Genomic DNA, 22,265 nt, shown 5'->3' with positions numbered 1-22,265 from the left:
GTTGGCGTGGAATACTTCACCCGATGGCCTATGGCATGGCCGCTCGCCAACCAGTCGGCTGCGGCGGTGGCGGACGCCTTTGTCCAGGGTTATGTGTTGGACAAGGGCGCCCCCGAACGCTTGCTGACGGATCAAGGGAAGAATTTTTCGAGCGTTTTGTTGCGCGAGGTGTGCGACCTGTTGGGTACAAAGAAAGTGCGTACTTCCCCCTACCACCCGCAGACTGACGGGATGGTTGAGCGTCTGAACAGGACGATTACGTCTATGTTGTGCCAACAGGTCTGCGACGATCAGGTTGATTGGGACTTACAGGTGCCGGGGGTACTCGCGGCCTATCGAATGGCCCCTCATGCGGCGACGGGGTTTTCCCCATTTTTTCTTATGTATGGGCGGGAGGCCGATCCGGCCATGGACGTCCAACTGGGGATTTCCCAGCCACGTGCAAAATCTAAATTGGCAGACCACATCAAATTTAATATCGCCAAATTGACTGAAGCGCGGGAGGCGGCAAGGTTGAATTCGCGGTCGCGGCAAATTGCAAACGAGAAATTGCATGAGCGGAGGGTGCATACGCATGATTGGAAACCAGGCGATAAGGCCTGGCTGCATTGTCCACATGCACCGTTGGCTACGTCCCCCAAGTTGTTGAGACCTTGGAGGGGACCGGTGGAAATTGTGCGGGTTGCACGACCCCAGAGTATACAGATTAAATGGGGGAAACGCCGTTGGTACGTGCACCCCTCCCGACTGAAGCCCTATGCGGCACCGTGTGACCCCGTTCTGTGCCGTGACGACCGGGCGTGTGATGTGACCGTCGACTCGGGGAGGGAGGTGTCGCAGGCTGATCCTCACGTGTCTCCACCTGACCCACCCCCAGGTGCCTCGGGCTTGACGGCTGCTGACCGTCGAGAGCCTGAACCCCGGGGCACGCACGGGTCCTCGATGCCTGGCCGATGTCTTCCTGAACCGCCGGCACCACCGGACGTTCAACCGCGTCTGGTGCCGTACGACGGACCGGCAAGGCGGACTCGGGCTAGGTCTCAACAATTTTCATGAAGACGTTTTTTTTCTCTACACCGAGCTCGCCCGGTGTTCCCCTCTGCCGGGGTAATGTCCCGTTGTAGGGACGCTCGGAAGAAAAAGGGGACACTGCACGAGTCGAAAGAAAAAAAAATTTTTCCATTTATTTTCCTTTTTGCATACACATTGCTATTGTCACTCGCCGGTTTGTATATATTGTTCTATTGTCGCGGTGGCATTGGTTGAGGGTTGCGGATGGTAGTGTTCGCGTCGTGTTGTGTTGTTAGGTTAGTTGTTGTTCTTGTTGTTGTGTTGTGTTACGGGGCACACAGGGGGGTTTGTATATTTTTATAGCAGCCGGGGCGGCTGCGAGCTATGTGGTAGGGGGTGATGTAGTGGTGGTATTGACGTGCGCCGACTGTGACAGTGATGGATCACGGGGCGGCGCGGGGTGCGGGGTTGGGCACGCGTTGTGGGCGTGGTGTGGACGCGCGCGCCGGGAGTGACAGATGACGGGGCGGCGCGGCGTGAGTGGTGAGGCACGATGAGATGTGGGAAAAGAGGATCGTAGCCAGCGCCCGGCAATTGGTCGAATAAGTGGGTGCTCGCAGCGACGTCCGCAGGTGGGGTATAAAGGGGGACGCGCGAGAGCACTCGGGAAGAGTTACCCAGTTGAAGACCCGAAGACGGAGCTGAAGACCTAGTGCCACGAGACCCCTAGTCCCGCCGTCCTTGTGGGGACCGGGGCCCTGTGTGGCTCGGAGGCGAGGCTGTGGGACCCGGGGTCCGACGCCCCCGTGGGTCGGGCTGGGGACCCACAGTCGAGACGGATACCCCGGGCAGGGAGTGTCCCGAGTAGCTCAGGGGCGTTAGTCGCCGAGTAGCTAAGTGGATGTTGGTCATCCGAGTAGCTCAGTGGCGTTAGTCGCCGAGTAGCTAAGTGGGTGTTTGTCACCCGAGATACTAAGTGGATGTTGGTCATCCGAGTAGCTCAGTGGGCGTTAGTCGCCAAGTAGCTAAGTGGGTGTTTGTCACCCGAGATACTAAGTGGGTGTTTGTCACCCGAGATACTAAGTGGGTGTTTGTCACCCGAGATACAAAGTAGGTGTTAGTCACCTGTGAACGAGTTTGATAAAATAAAGAGTGTGTTACCCGTGAAGTCGTCTCCCGCCGAGTTACTACACTACACAAGGGCAGCAACGGGGATGGTCGTTTGCATTTTTTTTTGTGTCTGGGCGCCTCCGTTCAAATTAAATGCGGCGTGCGCTGATTTTTTCCCCCCTTCCCAAATCCCACGTCTGTGTTTTCAAAAGCGCTGTGAACATTCCTCAAATGGCTTCATGTTTAAACCCGGCAGTTAGGGAGGGGGTGAGTAAAAAAAAACCACAACAGCCAACCACAATCAAGGCGTGCCGGCGTCTTTAGAGAATGCGCGCGAGTTTGCTGTTCGTTTGCTCTCCACTGGGTAGCGAATCCAGAATTCAAGACAACTCGGGGGTCATTCTTGAGTGGTATCCCCCTCTGATAGGTGGTGGGGGCCTTCTCTGGCTGGGGGTCGCCCGATTGCAGGACGTCTGCCAAAGCGAAGCAACGGTGAAAGATGCTTCAATCACCCAGCCTCTTGTCCGCCGAGCGGTCGTTCAGCAGGTTTCGTGCGGCGAGACAGTGTGGGTAAACTGCCCCCTCTTTTAAGATCCGAGACGTCTGGCCGGCGTGGAAGAGTAGGCCAAAACTCACTCGACAACTCCGTCTCGGTTGAGGACCTTGCCGACAGCATTGCGGAGCAAATCATTTCAGGGCTGCACTTTTCATCTTTTCACTCTGACTTCCTCCTCCATAAAGCCATTTACTCTCATTCATAGAATCATTTTAATTTCAAGGCCACTGTCCAAACAAACCAGTGTTGACGTGTACTCCGGATGAGGCAGGAATTCTGCAAAAATGCCCGCGAGTCGCTGCAGTACAGGGTTGGGAGGGGAAAACACACTTCGAGACGCAAGCACGAGAGCCAGCGGTGCTTTCCGTCTATTCCCAGGCCTATCCTGAGTTGTGAGCATTCGCCCACTCCCCCCCCCCCAACAGGAGGGGAGGGGGTCCCCCGCGTCGAGGAGGCGGCGGTGTGGGAAGAAGTGCGGGGCTTGCAAATCCCAATAACAACAAAAACAAACACCCGGACACAAACAGCCCCTTCCGAGATTGCATTCGGGGCGAGACGAGGCTGCGCTTGGCGTTTTCATTTAAAAGTCGCTCCAACGGCTACCGGGGAACGTGAAGAGAGACGGAGAGAAGAGAAGAAGAAAAGAGACAAGCCGAGATGCCGAGGCGTCCTGATGCTGTCCCCACCCCCTCTCCCCCCGAGTGGAGATGGAACAAAGCGACGACGATGAGACGAACGGGAGGTGTGCTCCGGCGTGGAAACCCCGTCGGTGTTTATTGCGACGTTCGGTCGACACACGATGGGGGGGGGGTGGGGGGGCGGCGGGGGGCTTCACGTCAGTCAAACACAAAATTGCCGCTGTCGCAGATCCGTCGCCGTTCGTGAATAATTAAATACATAGATCCCACATCACAAGTATATCAAATGAAACCGTGCGTGCGATCGTGCGTGCGATCGTGGGCGCCCCCCCCCCCCCCTTGGTGTGCGCGCGACCCGAGTTTGATTCCCGCTCACGGCCAACACCGGTGAAGGATTTTCTAAACTGGTCCCAGGCCTCCCCTAGGTCGACTCGGCCTCAAATGAGTACCCGGTGCGGTGTGTAAACATCGCCACTGGGGAGACAAAGGCGGTCGGGCATGGCGCTAGCCAGCCCCCCCCCCCCCTCCATGTGCTGTGCCGGCCTTCAAGGGTGCTACTCGCCAACAGCACTTGCCCCAACAGTCCTGTTAAGGCTATACGGGGGATCTTTGTCTTTGTGCGCACCCAACCCAGCTTGTAAACCAAACCCATTGCTATCCACCTGCACCACAACGTACACGCGGGCAAGCTGAAAAAAGGCACCACACTCATGGGCACGAGTAAGATATACGCACATAAATGGTTGCTACGAAAGCCTCGTGACCAACTATTGGTCACGTTTCGTGGTGGAAACGAACTCGTTCCTTAATTTTAGCATTTAAAAAAAATTAAATATGAAAAAGTCGGCCGAACACTGCTCAATATAGTGAGACCAATGGTGTGGGCCATTTGTAAAAAATTACTTTAAAACTAAACTATAAACTATTTTTTCTTTTACCAGGTAAGGCCCCACTTTTTCAGAAGTGACCTGGCCGCAAATGACAGCTCAACGAAGTGGCTTATCGCGTGGAAAATTATAGCAGCCAAATACTCGAAACGCACGTTGATTCTAAATGTGGAGGGAAAAACCGGAGGACCCGGAGAAAAATCCACGCGACCACGGGGAGAGAGAGACATACAAACTCCAAATATACAGGCGTCAGGGTCAGCATCGAACCCACGACCTCCTGTATTATACCAGGCGAGGTAGTTCACATCGGCACCTGCTAGTCCAGAAGAGCCGGCAAACACAGCCATCGGTGAGTGTATCCGAGTAACAACCTCCGCCTCGCTCTGTTTCGCAAAACCAAACTCCCGATCATCATCTCAATCACACACCGACTGGACGCCAATGAAAGAAAAGTGAAACCGAACCTCCACACTTACAAAATGCCTCCGCTCTAGACGCACCTTGAATAAAAAACGAACTGGTTGAAAACCCGATCGGTGAATGGGACACATTCATTGCCCATCGGATAGCTTCCGCGATACTCCGATGGGTTGATTTGCTGAGCGTGCGTGTTACAGAGCTCAGATGTTTACCATGGTAGGAGTGTCGGACTCTGAAAGGCCGTTGACAACACTGTGGCCCCATTGCCAATGCTCTGTTTACGTATCATATCGTATACGTAGCATAGCGTTTACGTATCGTATTGTATACATATCCTATCGGTTGTCACTTGATGACAAAGATCACCAATTGAAGAGGAGGATTGGATTCTCATTGAGTTTCTCGCTCGGTAAAATCAAAAGGCCAACGACCAAAGTGAGGAGGATTAACGATGAAAACCGGCCACGCAAAAGCCAGGCGAGATGCGTCTCCGGACGGACGACGCGGCCCGATGTTCCGCCGGTGGTGAGAAGGATCGCTCGCGCGCAGCCACACGGACGTTCAGCGGCGCGTGAGCAACGGAGGGATCAGCGAGAACAAAAGGGGCCACTAGCGCCATCCCGGTGTAGGGGGCGGGGGGACACGGGATTAGGCGGCGAGGTTCGCTTCCAATTTTTATACGAATCTTGTCGTCATCGTCGCTGACGGCGCCGCCTTTTTCCTCCCACTGCTCGATTCAAATTGCGCTTCGGGCGGCGCGAGACGAAGCATCCATCGCGCGGAGCGCGCTGGAAAACTACCGCTACATGAGACATCGTAGAGCTACTTTGGGGGCGGGTGGGGCTGGTGCTGGTGCGGGAGAGAGGCCGGTTTCTACATTTGTGTCCCAGTCGGTACCGATCACGTGGTATATCGTCACACCGGTTCCACGCTCGCCTGCCGGGTGAACGCGAGCGCGGCGGGAAAGTTTCCTTTCACGGTTTAAAAATAAAATGAAAAAACGATCGCGCGTGCGTCTCCCTCCAGGTGACCACCGCCTTCCCACTCTATTTCTCCCCGTTGTCGATTCCGTCCACGAGGAGTTGGGCCCCATTGCAGGCAACGCCGTTGCTCGCGTGGGCGACCCCGTTGCTCGCGTGGGCGACCCCGTTGCTCGCGACCCCGTTGCTCGCGACCCCGTTGCTCGTCCAGGAGCTCGCCAGTTTGCCGACCTTGAGGCCGGTGCCCCTGGCCGGGCTGGGCAGCTCGGCTGCCCGCTTGTACTCCAGCTGCATGTGGTTCTGCGGGGGTAGCCCTACGCAGGCGCTGTTGGTGGGCAGGGGGGGATGTGGGGAAAGAGAATGGGGCGGGGTAGGGGGGAGACGCGGTTAGGCGAAGAGACGATGGTTCGTCGGCGAGCGTCTGGAACGGAAACCGATTTTGGTTGCGAATTTGAGCTTTTCGTTTTCAACGTTTCAGTTCCTCGCTTTGCGCCAGATTCCACGCGCACGTCCAGGTGCGACGGCAGCGGAGCCGGTTTGTAAATCGAATTTTCGTGAATGCGCGCGATTTGGGGGACCGCGTTGCATTCCATTCACCCGGCCACAGACCAGCGATAGACACGCAGACTTCGCATTCCTACGAACCTCACAGATGGCCGGCCCTGTGTACAGCGCAACATACAATCCCAAACGAAAAAGCCGCTCGATTTCTGTTCTTACGTGGGAGGAGGAGGGGGGATTATGTCTTCCTGTCCACCACCAAAAGACCGACAAATATCCCCGCTGGAGCCAGATAGGTTCTTGGGGAAAGTGCTGTTTGCGATACACGAGGGAGTGGGTGGCCAGCACCATGCCTGGCCGTCTTTATCTGCCGAGTGGCGATGTTTTTACACACTGTCCCAGGTACTCATTTTAGGCTGAGTCGACCTAGGGGAGGCCCAAAACCGGTTCAGATAATCGTCACCGGTGTTGACCACGAGCGAGAATCGAACTCGGGTGGCTGGTTTCGTAGCGTGGCACGCCAACCACTGCACCACCACTCCTCCAACAAAGCTCCTGCATATGGCCTTTAGTAGACTGTTAGGGCAGGTCCTGTTAGCGAGCACCTACAAAGGCCGGTGGGTGGTCAAGCACCACACCCGGACGCCTTTGTCTCCCGAGTAGTTTTTACACACTGCCCCAGGTACTCATTTGAGTCTGCGTCGACCTAGGGGAGGCCCATAAGCAGTTGAGATAATCGTCACCGGTATTGGGCACGAACAGAAATCGAGCTCAGGTCGCCATGCTCGTAGCGCAGCGTTCCGACAACCGCACACCACCGCTCACCAGACACCCACGCACGCGCGCTTATATATACACACCCACGCACGCGCGCGTATATATACACACACACGCGCGCACGCGCAGACTCGCTCACCGGAAGATGTTCTCGATGCACGCGCGCTGGCGGAAGAGGGCGTTGACGACGGGCGCGCCGTGCGGCACGAGCGGCGCCTTGCAGAAGTAGGAGAGCAGCGAGAGCACCGGGTGGAAGGGCTCGAAGGTGGCGCCCGCGCGGCTGGCCTCGCGCAGCGACACGCGCTCGCACAGCTCCGTCAGCAGGAGCATGTCGAGCAGCAGCGGGCTGGCGAGCAGCGAGTCCTGAGACGCACGCACGAGGACACGCGTTCAGTCATCCAGGCCGCCGGGGGGCAACGAAGCTGCCGTTTGTGTTTAGACCAGCGGCTCTTTTGAAGCTGGGGTGCACGCACCCACTGGGGGTGCGAGATGTGCCCAGATTTTTGTGAGAAGGTAAATCATCGAAAGGCAAATGAAGCACGGGGCACGTAAGCGCAACTACGTTGTTTCATCAAACCCTATGTGTTTATTAACATTTTTTAAAAAAATTACGATTGAGAATCAAATTAGGCGCAAGGCTGCAGAGTAAAGGTTAAGCACCACTGGTTTAGACAGACGGATGTTTGACGGCACTCGGACAAACTCGAGAGGTCACACGGGGGGTGGGGGCGGAGGTCAGATGTTTGGCGGCGCTCGCACAGAGCTTGGCAGAGAGAGGGGGGCTTGGGAGAAGCGATGAATGGGGGGAGGCGGGGGGTGGGACGGGAGAGGGGGAGTCACCTCGCAGGTGTTGTGGATGACCAGGGTGTTGAGGCCGCCCATCATGATCTCGGATGTGTATTCGTCCATCGCGCGCTTGCTGTCACCCACGTACGGCACGTACTTGATCACCACCTACACAAGCGTCGCACCGCACGCACAGAATCAACACAGCATGAGCACCTGCAGCCGCCACATTGGCAGCGATACTTCTATGGACAAAACATTGATTCAGATGTCAATAACTGTAGAGAGAGAGATAATTGTTAGATCCAATGCAAAGGCAAAGATCCACCGTATAGCCTTAACAGACTGTTGGGGCAAGTGCTGTTAGCGAGAACCTACGAAGGCCGGCACGGCACACAGGGAGGGGATGGGTGGCCAGCACTGCGCCCGGCCACCTTTGTCTCCCTAGTGGTGATGTTTACACATCACACCGGCTACTCATTTGAGGCTGAGTCGACCTAGGGGAGGCCCAGGACCGATTCTGATAATCGTCACCGGTGTTGACCGCTAGCGGGAATCGAACTCTGGTGGCTGGGTTTTTGCGCAGCGCGTTAACCACTACACCACCGCACGCACGCACACACACACACACTTACGAAACCACCCACGGGGCGGTCACCTGCTTGGCTAATGATGTGGAACCAGAGGGGCTGGCAAGCGAGTGGGAGGGGGGTGGGGGGAGAGGGGCGAGGGAGGGGGCGAGTGGCAGAGGTCGCAATCGGGTACCCGATACCCGTACCCTACCCGATACCCGGCTACCCGTACCCGGCCGGGTACGGGTACCCGTTTGCGACCCTGGTGCGGCCGGGTACGGGTACAGGTAAGGAATCAAAACCCGTTTGCGACCTCTGGCAAGTGGAGGGGAAACTCACGCAGTGGTCGGGCCGCTCGCCCGGCTGGTAGAGGAGGCGGTTGGAGTCCACCATGTCGTCCACCACGTTGCTCTTGGAGATCTCCTTGGAGCGGAACTGCTGGGGCGACGACAGGTTCTTGCCGTCGTTGTTGCCCAGGTGGTTGTAGCTCACGATGGATACCGGCTGCGGTGAGGAGGGGGGGGGGCGGTGGACAGTTTTAGTTTATTTTGGAAGTGTCCTGTGACCTCAGGAGCTCTTGAAAATCGGGTTTCATCAAACAAAAAGCATCGGTTCCGTGGCAGAAAAAAACGTAGCGTGCTTGACGGGCCGCAAGAAAAGTTGAAATGCAAATAAAATACGCGATGAAGAAAAGAAAAGGCAACAAATCACAATCTATATTACAAAGTTATATTTTAAATAGAAAAAACTCAAGTGAGGATTGTGATGAAAGAACATTTTACAAATGGGGCATACAAATGCAAGCGGTAAATAGTTTCCGCGACACAGGGCGCACGCTACGTGCGCAGACATCCGCCTGCCTAGCCGCTCGTCCGTTTAGCCGTGTGTCTCTCTGGTCGTTCTGTCCAACCGTCGGTCTGCCTCTCTGTCCCACCGGACTTGCGTGAAAAAGAGCTTAAAAGCTCATCGGATTTCTCCAGCCTAAATCAATATTCTGATTCTATGTACCTGTGTGCCTGCCTCCCGCCCCCCCCGATGGCTTGTCTTGTGTCTGCAGGTCTGTCCAACCTGTGCCATCTGTCTACCCGCCTGTTGTCTGCCTGTCCGTCTGTACGTCCTGCCTGTTTGTCGACTTTGTCTAAAGGCCGCCCGCCTGCCTGCTGTGTAGTTGTCGCCAGAGGGCGCTCTACAGCCATGCGTTACGATATACTGCAAAGTTAAAAGCAAAAATATGCAAACATCGGTTAAGCCATTTCTCAATCCACCGCCCAATGACATGACTCCGAATTCCGTGGCAGGCATTAAGGGCGTTTTAACTACACTTCACCACGCTGGTAAGGGGCCGTCCATAAATGACGTCACGCGATTTTGGACGATTTTTTACCCTCCCCTCCTTCGTCACACGGCGTCACAAAAAGTGAGACCCCCCTCAAATGACGTCACAAAGCTCTGCCCCCCCCCCCCCCCAAATAAAACATGCTTCAAATCGCTTTAAACTATTGTCATTGTAGTGTGTATTTAATGTGGCGCTGCACTTTGATGTTGTAGGAGAAAACATTTATGAAAAAGTCTATTTAAATATTTATTTAAGTTGCGCATTTTTATGTGACGTCACATTTCTCAAACCCCCCCCCCCCTCGTCACACATCGTCACAAACGTCTGACCCCCCCCCGCCCCCCCAAGTGCGTGACGTCATTTATGGACGGCCCCTAATGTCGCACTGTAATATCAAACTCTTCGTCCTTTAACTTTTAATTACGCTTCCTAATTTAATGCGCATTTAAATATTTCGGCTGCCATGATATTCACGCGGACGACTGCCTGTCTGGTCTGGCTGTCGAAGAACGGCACGAGAATTAAACGGACCTTAAGCTCTCGAGACTACATTGCAATTCTCCGCTGCAACCCTCTAAAAACCTTGACATTCCAAAAAGAAAACCCCCCCTCTGACTTGGCAACCCCGTTCGGAGCCATCCCCTTGCGAAATCAGGTCACCATCGCGATACCCTTGGTGGACTGCAGCCATTGGCCGGAGGCAGCCATCACCTGATGACCATGGTCAGATGGGAGCCGGCCAATCGCCTTCCCTCGGAAGGGAGGATCAGGGGGAGGGAGCGGCTGGGTTCATGAGGGGTTGGCGGGGCGGGGTGGATGGGGTGGGTGGGGGGTGGACAGAGGCGGCTACGGGGGAACGGAGAGAGGGCCCTGGGGGATCGTGAATGCCGATTGCTGCAGATACATTTAGCGTGACTGCAGTCAGCTGTTCCCCCCCCCCCCCCAACTTTAACGACAATGAAAGTGTAAACGATCGCGATGTGCCACGGGCGATTGACGTTGCCACACCGCGGCCTCACGATCAGCTCGCCTCTGTGCTCCTGGTCGGGATTTGTGTGTGTTAACTATTCAACTAAAACTATTCATCTGTGGCATTTCATGATGTTAACTTCTGGGGGTTTTCAGATGTTTGTGTCGCGGGTCAAAACGTTGAAGTGTTTTGCGATGCAATTTGCATGAATGATGCTCTTGAAAAAAAAAGTATTACTTTTAGTGGGGAGGCCTTCATCCTGCAGCGGATTGCCCAAGGCTCGCGGTGATAATGTAAATTACAGAGGCCTCTTCTGTAGATGCGATCAAAAGTTGTTTCTCCTTTGATAAATAAAAACATAACAGTAATAACGCTGACAAATATTTACCCAGGCAAGCTTGTGAGAGTCTCAAGACTGCTACATTGGGATGTTTGTCCAATGTCCCGAATGAGGCAAATTGAAGTGAGCAGAGAAAACCCATCACATGTATGAGGGATTAACACTCCAAGCAACCGCACGGAGAGACTCAGTCCACAGCATCCCCACTGCTCTACTGCTGTCTTCTGGTCACCTCGCAGCCGCCAGGTCCACACAGCACCCCTAGTGGTCACCCATCCAAACGCTAACCAGGCTCAAAACCTGCTTAGCTTCTAAGATCTGATTGAGGTCCACAAATGATAGTTCAACTTTACAATGGGTTCACCATTGGCAGGCCAGACAGGCAGACAGACACACACAGATGAGGGCAGACGGGTGGACGGTATAAAAACAGATGTAGACAATAAAGCTATTTAAAAACTAAGTTATTATACCGGGTAAGACCCAATGACCTACACAGCTCTTTTTCAGAAACGGATGATAGCTTAATGAACTGGCTTATCACGTTGAAATTTATAGTAGCGGCCAAATACTCTAAACGCATGTCGATTCTAAACGTGTAGGGTGAAAAAAACCGGAGGACCCGGAGAAATATCCACGCGACTACGGCGAGAGAGAGAGGACACGCAGACTCCAAATATACAGCAGGCATCGTCAGGGTCTGGCCCTCCTGGCCCTCTCTCACCTTCATGCCGGCGCTCACGAGGAAGTCGACCAGCACCGACTTGAGCTTCGTCTGCCCCGACTTGAAGTCGTCTCCGCCGACGAAGACCCCGTGCTGCGTCGCGAGCTCCAGCACGCCCGGCACGAACGTGTTCTGCGGCGATCCGTTGATGTAGGCGCAGCCCTCCAGGATGGAGGCCACGGCGAACAGGCTCGACGGCGACACCTCGGACTCGTCACGCTGCGCAAAAGCAAAAAACAAAGCCAAGGTAAATTTAGCGGGCAGCGTTCGTCGATTGCTTCTCGAAGTTTCGGACCGATAATTATTTTTGCTTGTTTTTGTAATAAAACCAAGTGCCCCGACCGCACACTCATCGGAGAAGCCTCACGAGATGAAGAGTAGAAGCGTGCGTCACGCACCGCAGCGCCATCGCCCTCTGTGTTCGAAATCAAGATTGAAAACTCGTTTCTATTAGAACTGCCTTGTTGCGTTTAGTTTGTCGTCCTTCCCCTCGCACCTCCGATTAGCGGTTGGCCACGTACGGTGCGAAAGAAGATCAATAGATGAAGGGCACAAATCGGATCTCGCGCACAGCAGCGCCGTCACCCTTTGTGTCCAAGAAACGGCTCGCGGAAGCGGACATAACAGAGCTGCCTCCGGGATACCTTGTGCAAGGCCAGATTCCAATATTGGGCAGTGCTCTATTCCATCCATTGTTGGACGGACACACACTTAATAAAAACCGTGCCAATCCCTAAATCGTCGCGGACAATGCGGTATATCGCAACGGTGATGCGTTCCAGCCATTCCAACAAGATGTGAATCTGTGCAAGAAAATACCGCTCGTTAGATTTTTTTTTCTTGAGCAGGTTTTAAACATACGTGGCAGCGTTTTGCTTCAGTCAACACCGGTGAGACACTTTCGGCCTGTGTTGGGGGTGCAATATTGATAGAGGGTTGTGCAACAGTCCCTTGCGTCCGTTCGCAAACCAGACGCTGCAAGAGTCGAGTCACCTGGCGGGCCGAGTGAACAACGATGTGTTTAAACTGTAGCTTCGTGGCGTGTGACGTTTGGCAAAGGGAGCAAAGTCCAGCGGTAATCTTACACAACGGGACATTTTAAACAAATTTTGTAATTGGATTGCGTCCTGCCAGCAAGGGTGCAAATTTTGTGTGCGCGGGTGTGTGTGTGTGCATATCTGTGTGTGTGTCTGGCGAGCAGGAGCGCAATGATTAGCGCGTCGCGCTACGAACCCGGCAACCCGAGTTCTATTCCCGCTCACGGCCAACACACCAGTGACGATTATCTGAACCGGTCCTGGGCCTCCGCTAGGTCAAACTCGGCCTCAAATGAGTGCCCGGTACGGTGTGTAAGCAGCAACGCTTGGGAGACAAAGGCGGCCGGCCGGGCGTGGTGCTGGCCACCCACCCACCCCCTCGTGCGCCGTGCTGTCCTTCATTGGTGCTACTCGCTAACAATCTGTTATCAGCTATAGAGGGTGGGGGGGGGTCTTTGTCTTTTAGCGAGGTATCTCCATCTGCCCTGATGTCCGTTGGGCAAGCAAAGATAAGCGAACCACAGGAGCTGGGTGTTGGTGCGTCGGGTACGGGGAGAGGGTGGCAGCTACCGCGATGGACTTCATGAGGCTGTCGCTCGCGTCGTTGAGTCCCGCGGCGACCTCGCAGAAGCGCTCCGTGTTGGCCGTCCACATGACGATCACCTTCTCCACGCCGCTCGACGCCTTGAAGTCGCGGATGTCTCGACGGAGCTGCTCCAGCTGCGGGCACACGCAGGACACACGGACGGGTTCAAAACCAAACTCGCAGCCAAGAGTAAGTGGAAAAGCGCCCCGCTTCCTCGGCAAGTGGTCGCTGTCGTTCATTCATGAAAAAATATTTTTGCCCGGAGAGAGAGGCCGTCCAGGCTGACCACCATTTTTTCAAGGGAGGCCTTGGTAGAGCAAAACAATGCAGTTTGCACGCGACGAGCTTGTCTCGAAAACAATAATCATTTGAACTTCTAACGCGCACAGTATTCACTCGCTCTCTGACAGAGAGAGCACCTGTCCTATCCGATCTGAATCGATCCGATCCGATCCTGATGTTCCCATCCGGGAGCCCCGCTCGCACCTGCTCGGCCTTGGTGCCGGGGATGAGGTTGTTGGCCCGGTCCTCCTGGTTGGCGGCGATGAACTCGGGCACGTAGATGGAGGCGCGAGGCCGCAGCTTCTCCATGTGGGGCCGCAGCTGCTCCTGGAGGCCCCAATCCAGCACCTCGGCGCGTCGCATCGACTCAGCCAGGTTCAGCGACGAGATGTCCCACCCTGCGGGCGACACGGCGTCACGAGGCGGGACGAGATGGGGGGGGGCGACGTTGAGATTACGCTTTGGAAATTTGGGCAGTCGCGCTCCTGACAATTAAATCAGCATTAAACTCTCACTCTCAGGGAAATTCGGCCGGCTGGCTCTGCGGCAGAGCGAGCGCTTTCACGTGCGCGAATTCAAAATCCTGCGCATCATATCTCTCCGGGGTCGTTGATGAAACGAGTGCTGTTGTCCTATGATAGACCCATCCTCGCCACGGCAATGTGGAATTTACACCGCTGGCTAAGAGCTGTAAAGAGGAGTCGAGCACCGCCTCGATGCTAATAGTGAGCAGGAATTTGCGGACGGATTGAGGGAAGGATGGAGAGAGACAGAGACCGAGAGAGGTGCAGGCCTCGCCATCGGACACGATATCGTTGGGATGAACCATGGGAAGGAAGGATGGAGGGAAGGATGTAGTGAGAGAGGGGCAAGCCTCACCATCGAACACGATGTCGTTGGGATGGACCATGGGCAGGAGGTCCCTGAAGGGAATGAAGACATCCCCTTGTGGTCCCGAGCCCAGCGACACGGTCGACGACTGGAACACCGACCCAAAGTAGTTGGCGTGCTGCGGACACAAAAAACAACTGTTTGGTCAAACGACTCCTATCAATTGATAAAAAAAAAGCAATGATGCAAGTGTTGGATTGATGGAGATGGTGGCTGGTGGTGTTTGTAACGAGCAGAGCAAGAGGAATGACAGCAAAATTGCCACCGCGACAGAAATTCGTGTAATGCGGCGGTGGTGGCGGCGACGCTGGTGGTGACACTGGTGGTAGCACTAGTGATAGCGATGTGGTGCTGGTGGTGGCGATGGCGGTTCTGGCGGTGGCGCTGGTGGTGGTGGTGGCGATGGCGGTGGTGGCAATGGCACGGGCGGCGTTGTCGGCTCACCTTGACGCCGGTCTTGGTGTTCCACGAGAGGCCGAGGCGGTTGGCGATGGTGGCAGCCGTCACGGTGGAGCCGTTGTTGCCACCCCAGCCCACGAGCATGACGCCGAGACGCGGCACGTGGCGGCGCGTGCGGAACTCATACTCCTTGGTCTGCGGAGAAACCTGCGGCGACACGGGCGAGAAAAAAATCACGCGGCTGCTTCAAACGTCGTCATTATCATCATCGGTGGTGACACAGTGACGAGATGTTAACTCCCTCGCCTGGTATACAGGAGGTCGTGGGTTCGATCTAGAGCATAACACCTGCTGTATATTTAGAATAGTTCAGTTTTGTTTTTAATCGCTTTCGTGCTTATATCTATTTTTATACCATTTACCTGTCTGCCCTGCTGCCTGTGCCTGTCGACCTGTCTGCGTGTCAATGTGAACTCAATTGTAAAGTTGGGCTATATACAGGGTGCTCAAAAAAAGAAAAACAATTATCAGAAGCGTTAAAAAAAAATTAAGCAACCTGTACAGCTTAGTGGGCCTTAACTGGTAAAATAAAAAAATAGTTTTTTAAAGTTCGGTTTAGTTTGATCATCGCCACCGTCGCCGTTTGACGGCTCGTGTGGCCCTCGGCGCGACGAGGGTTGGCGGTTGGCCGGCGCTGCGCGACTCACGACGAGGCGTCCGTTGTGACGCGCCACGTGGCTCGTCTGGTACTGGTACACGGCCTCGATGTGCTCCTCTGTGTAGCGCACGTTCGGACTCTGCACCTGGAACATCTCTGCCATCGTTGCGAATTCTTAAACCTGCACGCCACGCACGCACAAGGACAACATTCCAACCCTCCAGTTAGTTACTTGGGAACACAAAAAGGCAAAGGTTCGCCCAGTATAGCCTGACCAGGTTGTTGGGGCAAGTGCTGTTAGCGAGCACCTACGAAGGCCGGAACAGCACACGAAGGGGGTGGGGTGGCCAGCACTGCGCCCGGCCGCCTTTGTCTCCCCAGTGGCGATGTTTACCACACCGCACCAGGTACTCAATTGAGGCCAAGTCGATATAGGGGAGGCCCAGGACCGTTTCAAATAATCGTCACTGGTATTGGCTGTGAGCGGTCATCGAACTCGGGTCACCGTGCTCGTAGCGCAGCGTGCTCACCGCTGCACTAACGCTCAGCGAAAGAAACACACCCAGACACAACTCGCGCAGACGCACGTGGTGACCTCTGGCTCTGAGCCCAACATCTCGGAACTCCGTGGCAAGCTGTCAAATTGGCTGCGATTTCATCAAAGTATTCCAGTTATGCAATACCATCACCAACCAGTGTCTATATATACACAACGGGATACTGACATCAGCTCGCGATGCTACTGGGAAATCCCCATGAATAGTATGTACACACACACAATACGCCGCGTGTATAGGATTGCAATTCCATTCCATAATCGATTAATCTTAGTATCGATTTCCTCCCTCCCCCCGCGACTCGTTTCTCACGTAACCGTTTGTAGTTTTGTTCGTCACCCAATCATCATTCTAAACGCCCAATGTGCATATCGTTTGAATGTCGTCTGCATCGCATTATTTTTGCGTACGTTGGGAATAGCCCGCGACTCGCACGATGCAATGCACAGGTGTCGTTGCGCTGTTCGTGGCGGATGGATCCTGGCGACGTGGTATGGGCATAAAAGAGATACCGACTGATAAGTGCAGTAATGCTATTTGTATCATCTAATAATAAATGCCAGAACCGCCCGCCCATCTGCACGCGATATGCAGCCGGTGGTAGGGGGGGTGCTGTGACGACAGCACGCGCGATGCGGGTGACGTCACCACCGCACACTTGCCCGCCCGCCCGCCCGCCTGCCAGACAGCAAAACTTTTTTTTATAATAATAATAATAATAAAAATGTACAGATATTATTTGTGTGCAGCGCAGTAGACGGACAACGTTAGCCGAAAGAGCTTGCCCACAGATGCACAAATTGTCAAATATTGATTTTGGCATTATTTGCCCATGAGCTATATCCACTGCTGAGATGAACGCATCTCCAAATCGAGAACTCATTCCTCTTTAGAGCTGTCCAGAATGCTGCCCACTCCACCCCCGCACCTCCGATTAGCACTGGTTAGCTTCGTACGGTGGCGAAATAAGTTCAACGTGCGGTATTGATGTAATTGATATGGATGCATTACCAAGACCACCACCCCGTGGCATCCGCAACTGAATGACTCGCAAGAGGTGACATCACATGTATCACCCACCCCCCGCCCCCCCCCCCCGTGTGTTTAAGACCGAAGCAGGAGGGATATCTCCGCAATTTTTGGGCTGTCCCGCCTGATGATGCTGGTTGTACTTGCGGGCACGTGACGGTATTTCGACTGCCAGCGCTGTGTGCTGTACTAGTGACGAATTGGCCACGTTCGGTTTACTTTACAAGATCAAACCCCCCACCCCCACCCCCCAAAAGAAACCCTGTAGTATGGATACAGGAGTACATACATCGCAAGCCCTCGCTATCCCATCACCACTCTCCCCGCGCTGTCGACGGCCACTCTATCGTCAGATTCGGCATCGAACGCCTGCCCCATCAACCCTTTGTGCTTTTCTTACTTAGCGGCCACGATGACGTGTCCCTTGCACCCCCTCCCCACCCCCGAATAACCAACACCAATACCCCGGACATTTTAGGCTGTCGCGTGAAGTGTCGAAGGCTCGCTGCTGACAAGAGGAGGTCTCGGGACAGACCCAGCAAGGTGTCATGGGTCAGCTGACTGAGATGACCGGGCAGATGCACCAGCTGTGACCCTTACTGTGCCAGGCTAGGTGCAGGAGGTCACAGGACACACCTAGCAAGGTGCCAATGGGTCGGCTGACTGAGATGACCGGGCAGATGCACCAGCTGTGACTCTTACTGTGCCAGGCTAGGTGCAGGAGGTCACGGGACAGACCCAGGTGCCATGGGTTGGCTGACTGAGATGACCGGCAGATGCACCAGCTGTGACCCTTACTGTACCAGGCTAGGTGCAGGAGGTCATGGGACACACCTAGCAAGGTGCCAATGGGTCGGCTGACTGAGATGACCGGGCAGATGCACCAGCTGTGACTCTTACTGTGCCAGGCTAGGTGCAGGAGGTCACGGGACAGACCCAGTTGCCATGGGTTGGCTGACCGAGATGACCGGGCAGATGCACCAGCTGTGACCCTTACTGTGCCAGGCTAGGTGCAGGAGGTCACGGTACAGACCCAGATGCCATGGGTTGGCTGACCGAGATGACCGGTGGATGTCCTTCACGAGCCTCCTACCTCCATCAGCATCACCACCACCATCACGGACGTTTCTCGAAGTTCAATAAACGACGCCTTTGATGTGAGCCTGCTCTTAGCACTGCGTAGTGCACCATTCCTGTCTGCCGGGTCGTACGGAGCGGCTATTGCGAGGACAATAATTATTAGCGAGTTCCCCGTTTTAAATGTTTAAACATTACGCGTCCACGCGGCGAACTGTACTTGCGACATACTGTAACGGATGCCGCATTTTTTTTTAAAAATAAACCTCCATCACCGACTTGTAGCCATCTCAAGAAATATGTCTTTGATACTGCAGGAAATCCGATGAGCCACGAAGCTATATCGATTTTTTTTTGCGTTCGTGTTACGATCCGTGGCGTTCGTAAGCAAGCAAGCAAGTCGATCTCCAACACAACGCAAGGCGCAGTGGTTTGCCGCACACGTGTCCACGCACGATCTCTCTCCCTCCCTGTCTCTCTCTCTCAAGGCGCGAGGGTGGAACGAGATGCGAACCCCGCCGTTACCTGTTCACGAAGGCGCCGACGGAGAACGCCGCCGGTTTCCGAGGAGCTCAAGGCGCTCGCTTATCTGTGCACTCGGACGACGACGAGGTCGTTCCCGAGAGATGCTCCGAACGAAGGGCACAGAACGAGCGGGCAAATGCCGCGTGGCAATGCGCACACCGGCCGGGGCTAACTGGGCCCTCTGTGGTCACAACCAGCGGTGGTGAAACGCGAAACGCCGGCCGGTCGAACTGGTTCAAGTGACTGTAAGTCCGTGCCTTGTGGGAGTGGTGGTGATGGTGGTGGGTGGGTGGGGGGGAGGACCCGGGGCTGTCGTAGGGAAGCGATTTATGTGGCGACCCGGAAGATGTTTCTCGGCTGTGACGAGTCAACAAATTCTGGCGACGAGATGAGCCGACAGCAGAGGTCGCAACCGGGTACCCGATACCCGTACCCTACCCGATACCCGGCTACCGGTACCCGGCCGGGTACCGGTAGCCGTTTGCGACCCTGGTGCGGCCGGGTACGGGTAGGCCGTGAGTCACTGGCGAGTAGCCGTTTGTCACTCATTTCGGGTAGGGTACGAGTAGGATACGGCTACCTGTACCCGGCCGGGTACGGGTACCCGTTTGCGACCCTGGTGCGGCCGGGTACGGGTAAGCCGTGAGTCACTGGCGAGTAGCCGTTTGTCACTCATTTCGGGTAGGGTACGAGTAGGATACGGCTACCTGTACCCGGCCGGGTACGGGTACCCGTTTGCGACCCTGGTGCGGCCGGGTACGGGTAAGCCGTGAGTCACTGGCGAGTAGCCGTTTGTGACTCATTCCGGGTAGGGTACGAGTAGGATACGGCTACCTGTACCTGGCCGGGTACGGGTACCCATTTGCGACCCTTGTGCGGCCGGTTACGGGTAAGGAATCAAAACCCGTTTGCGACCTCTGGCCGACAGGGAGCGCCCCTGTTGGGTCGCAGCTTAGCCAGGAGTTGCCGGCTCGCCAGCGCGACCCCGCGTGCAACTCGGACACTGCTGCCGCTGCTGCTCTACGATGGGCTTTCTTTTTCGCCGTCGCCGGTCGCGATGCCGAGACGCGCGGCAGCTCGAGACCATCCCCACGACCTTCCCGGGCCTGCCTTCTCTTGCAGCAACAAAAGCTTCAGGGAGTTCTTTACAAATCCTCCCACCCCCCCAGCTCCCAAAAAAACAAAATTTTGTCGGTGCGCGGGGACTGTTGTGCATCCACGCTGGGACGTGCGGCTCCAACCTGAAGTGGATTATTTCGCCGAATGGAGATTGCCCCATTCAGTGGGGTTATTTTTTTTGGGGGGACGTTTGTGCTGATTTCTTAACGCAAGAGGTATTTTTTTTGCACCAAACCGGTGGAACTGGGAGAACAGAGAGAGAGAGCGAAACCACTGGACACAAGAATCCGACGAAATGCGACCAGCACGAAATGCGGAACAGCACGCGACAGAAAGGAGGTCAGACACCGGACACGGCCACGACATCGCGGTGCGTAGGCGTCGTGATAGTAAAAAAAATCAACACGAGCCAGCCTTCTCCAGCCATACATTGCAATGCACGCGACACATTTATTCTGTTGTCGTTGCAACGTGCCCAAAAGCGATGACGTACAAACACACTCACCTCTTGTTTGCTCCGACGAGGGTGGCACTTTGCTAAGCGCTGCTCAGACTTGGTGTCACGACTGCAAGTGGCTCAGCGGGTGCACAAAGACGCGCACGATGTCACCACGTCCCTTTAAATGTCTTGCCTCCTGGGGTGTCTCTCCGCGGAGAGCAAAAACAGCGGACGTTGACGGCTAAAACGAAATGCGCACAGCGCAAGCGACGCCTCGATTAAAACTTGCTGGCAACGAGGGCTCTCGACGGTGAAGATGCGTGCGTGCGTGCGCAGCTCCTTGAATGCGTCTATCACGAGCGTGATGCCCGGCTGCGCGTCATCCACCCTCTTATATAGGGTCGCGAGCTCGGAGTGGAAATTTACCGGTGAGAAGCACGTGCCGGGATTGCTTGCAGCCCTGCCCCCCCCCACCACCACCAATACTCCCCCTTCAACCTCCCCCATACCTCATTCATCCACCCCACTCACTCACTCACCACCCTCTCTCTCTAAACCCAACGCCCATCGGCATTGTGGGCAAGCTATGCCATGCCCGGCCATCAGCCCTGTCGGTATTGCCGACGGCGGGACACATCACAACAGCAGCAGCAGCATAGTCGGTGGCATACGCAGAGAAGTGTCATTTGTTTTCGAATAATGTATTACACCCCCCACCCACACCACCCCACCCACGCTGCCATCGATATCGCAAAGAGCTGCGATGCCTCCACGTGAATACGAGACGGCGGGGTCCCGAGTTAAGGATAACGGGTCACGCAGCAGTTGCTTTAAAAACAAATCGTTGCGGTTACCGTGTTTCAGATCGCGTTGAACGTAAAAAACACAAACGCAAATCGCACGCAGCGGTGCCTCGTGACTTCCCTTCACCACGGAAGCTGCCCCACGTCCGGTTGTGTTGTTGTAGTATAATTATCACGGTCGCCATTCATCATCATCATCATTGTCGTCGTCGTCATCATCAGCGGCAGTCTCGCCAAGCCACCGCTAACTCGCACGGTCTTACGACGATGCATCTAGATCGTGCACAGGAGGGGATGACCCACCTCGTAGTAGAATTATTTTTTTAATTTGTGATTATCTTTTCCGGTACTAAATGTTATTGACGCGTTATGTGGGCATGCGTGATCACGATGATCACCATATACTGTAGGAAGCATTGCAAAAAAATGTTGTGAGCGTGCAATGAATCACTGATATATTGCAGATGCATTGGCGTTGTAAAATTCCACTCCCATCCAATGCCCCCCTCCTTCTCCGCCCCTACCACCACCACAACCGCTCAGTGATCCAATGCATTCCTGCGATTCAATTTGAATGGATAAAAAAATGTTGCAAGCACTCTGGTGAATCCATAAGAGGCTTTTTTGGGTTAGATCGCGTAAATAAAAACGTGGTTGTTAAACCCGCCACCACCGGACACAGACAATTTGTCACTTGAAAACAAAACAATGTAAACGAATTACAATTGTAAATGCAAGTGGGTTTACTCTCCAACACACCGGTGTGCTGTACTCAGTAACGAATTTGGCACGTTTTGTTTACGTGACAAACCTCACGAATTGGCTATGTCGGGTGGTGGCGGGTTTAACGACACATTTTCGCGATCTAACCCTAAAAAAACCCTCTATTATGGATATTGGTCGCGAAAGCTGTAACTACGTAGCGGCCTCTAGTGGCTGCAAGGGGTTTGGGTTACGCTCGCTCAATGGGGAACGTAAAAGATTCATACGCGCGCGCGATTCCATTGATCGCGGCGTCGTGCGATAGAGGAAATCATTTCTGAGTCGACGTTTCGTGTAGCTCACCGACGCGCGTGTTTCTTGCACGGCGTCCGACGTTTCGCTCGCCCGCCCGCTGCTGCCGGGAGCTTCGTTCCGGTTGCCGGAGCGACTCCCAACCGCGAAAACAAAAAAAATCGGAGAGCTTTCCGGCACGACCGCGAAAAGCGAACGCCTCTCCATACAACGACGCGGTCCAACTTGGCCCCAGCCA

General features: G+C 54.8%; 2 protein-coding genes across 3 annotated transcripts in view; one reads left to right on the top strand and one right to left on the bottom strand.

The window, feature by feature from the left end:
• Window positions 1-3,415: 3,415 nt before the first annotated feature.
• ISYNA1 (inositol-3-phosphate synthase 1) lies at window positions 3,416-20,584 on the bottom strand. Of its 2 annotated transcripts, none has more exons than XM_078592482.1 (11): window positions 20,277-20,584; window positions 15,514-15,645; window positions 14,852-15,013; window positions 14,396-14,525; window positions 13,721-13,914; window positions 13,219-13,368; window positions 11,612-11,830; window positions 8,581-8,745; window positions 7,724-7,837; window positions 7,023-7,246; window positions 3,416-5,930 (listed from the first exon to the last, which is right to left on the bottom strand). In XM_078592482.1, the coding sequence occupies exons 2-11, from the start codon at window positions 15,625-15,627 to the stop codon at window positions 5,672-5,674; spliced, it is 1,731 nt and encodes a 576-aa protein (XP_078448608.1). In that variant the 5' UTR covers window positions 15,628-15,645; window positions 20,277-20,584; the 3' UTR covers window positions 3,416-5,671. The 2 variants fall into 2 exon arrangements, with proteins under 2 accessions (XP_078448608.1, XP_078448607.1); XM_078592481.1 differs by lacking the exon at window positions 20,277-20,584 and adding an exon at window positions 18,653-18,934.
• The window catches only part of LOC144717157 (retinol dehydrogenase 13-like), a 41,921-nt gene continuing 38,871 nt past the window's right edge, over window positions 19,216-22,265 (top strand). Inside the window, exon 1 of the mRNA XM_078592483.1 lies at window positions 19,216-20,110. Within this exon, the coding sequence (XP_078448609.1) occupies window positions 19,678-20,110 (433 nt within the window). The 5' untranslated portion in view covers window positions 19,216-19,677. The remainder of the gene's footprint in view (window positions 20,111-22,265) is intronic.

This window comes from Lampetra planeri, chromosome 3, assembly GCF_965212315.1.
Source record: "Lampetra planeri chromosome 3, kcLamPlan1.2.h2, whole genome shotgun sequence".
In the NCBI taxonomy this organism is placed as follows: domain Eukaryota; kingdom Metazoa; phylum Chordata; class Hyperoartia; order Petromyzontiformes; family Petromyzontidae; genus Lampetra; species Lampetra planeri.
The sequence above is the reverse complement of the archived record's forward strand: the minus strand, read 5'-3'. Positions and strand labels throughout refer to the sequence as shown.

Bases quoted from the DNA above. Each gene is read 5' to 3' on its own strand.
- ISYNA1 (XM_078592482.1), bottom strand. From the start codon at position 15,627: ATGGCAGAGATGTTCCAGGTGCAGAGTCCGAACGTGCGCTACACAGAG. The intron at 14,526-14,851 runs GTGAGCCGACAA...TTGTGTCCGCAG, and splicing joins ACACCAAGACCGGCGTCAAG to CACGCCAACTACTTTGGGTC. The intron at 13,369-13,720 runs GTGCGAGCGGGG...GTGTGCCCGCAG, and splicing joins CCGGCACCAAGGCCGAGCAG to CTGGAGCAGCTCCGTCGAGA.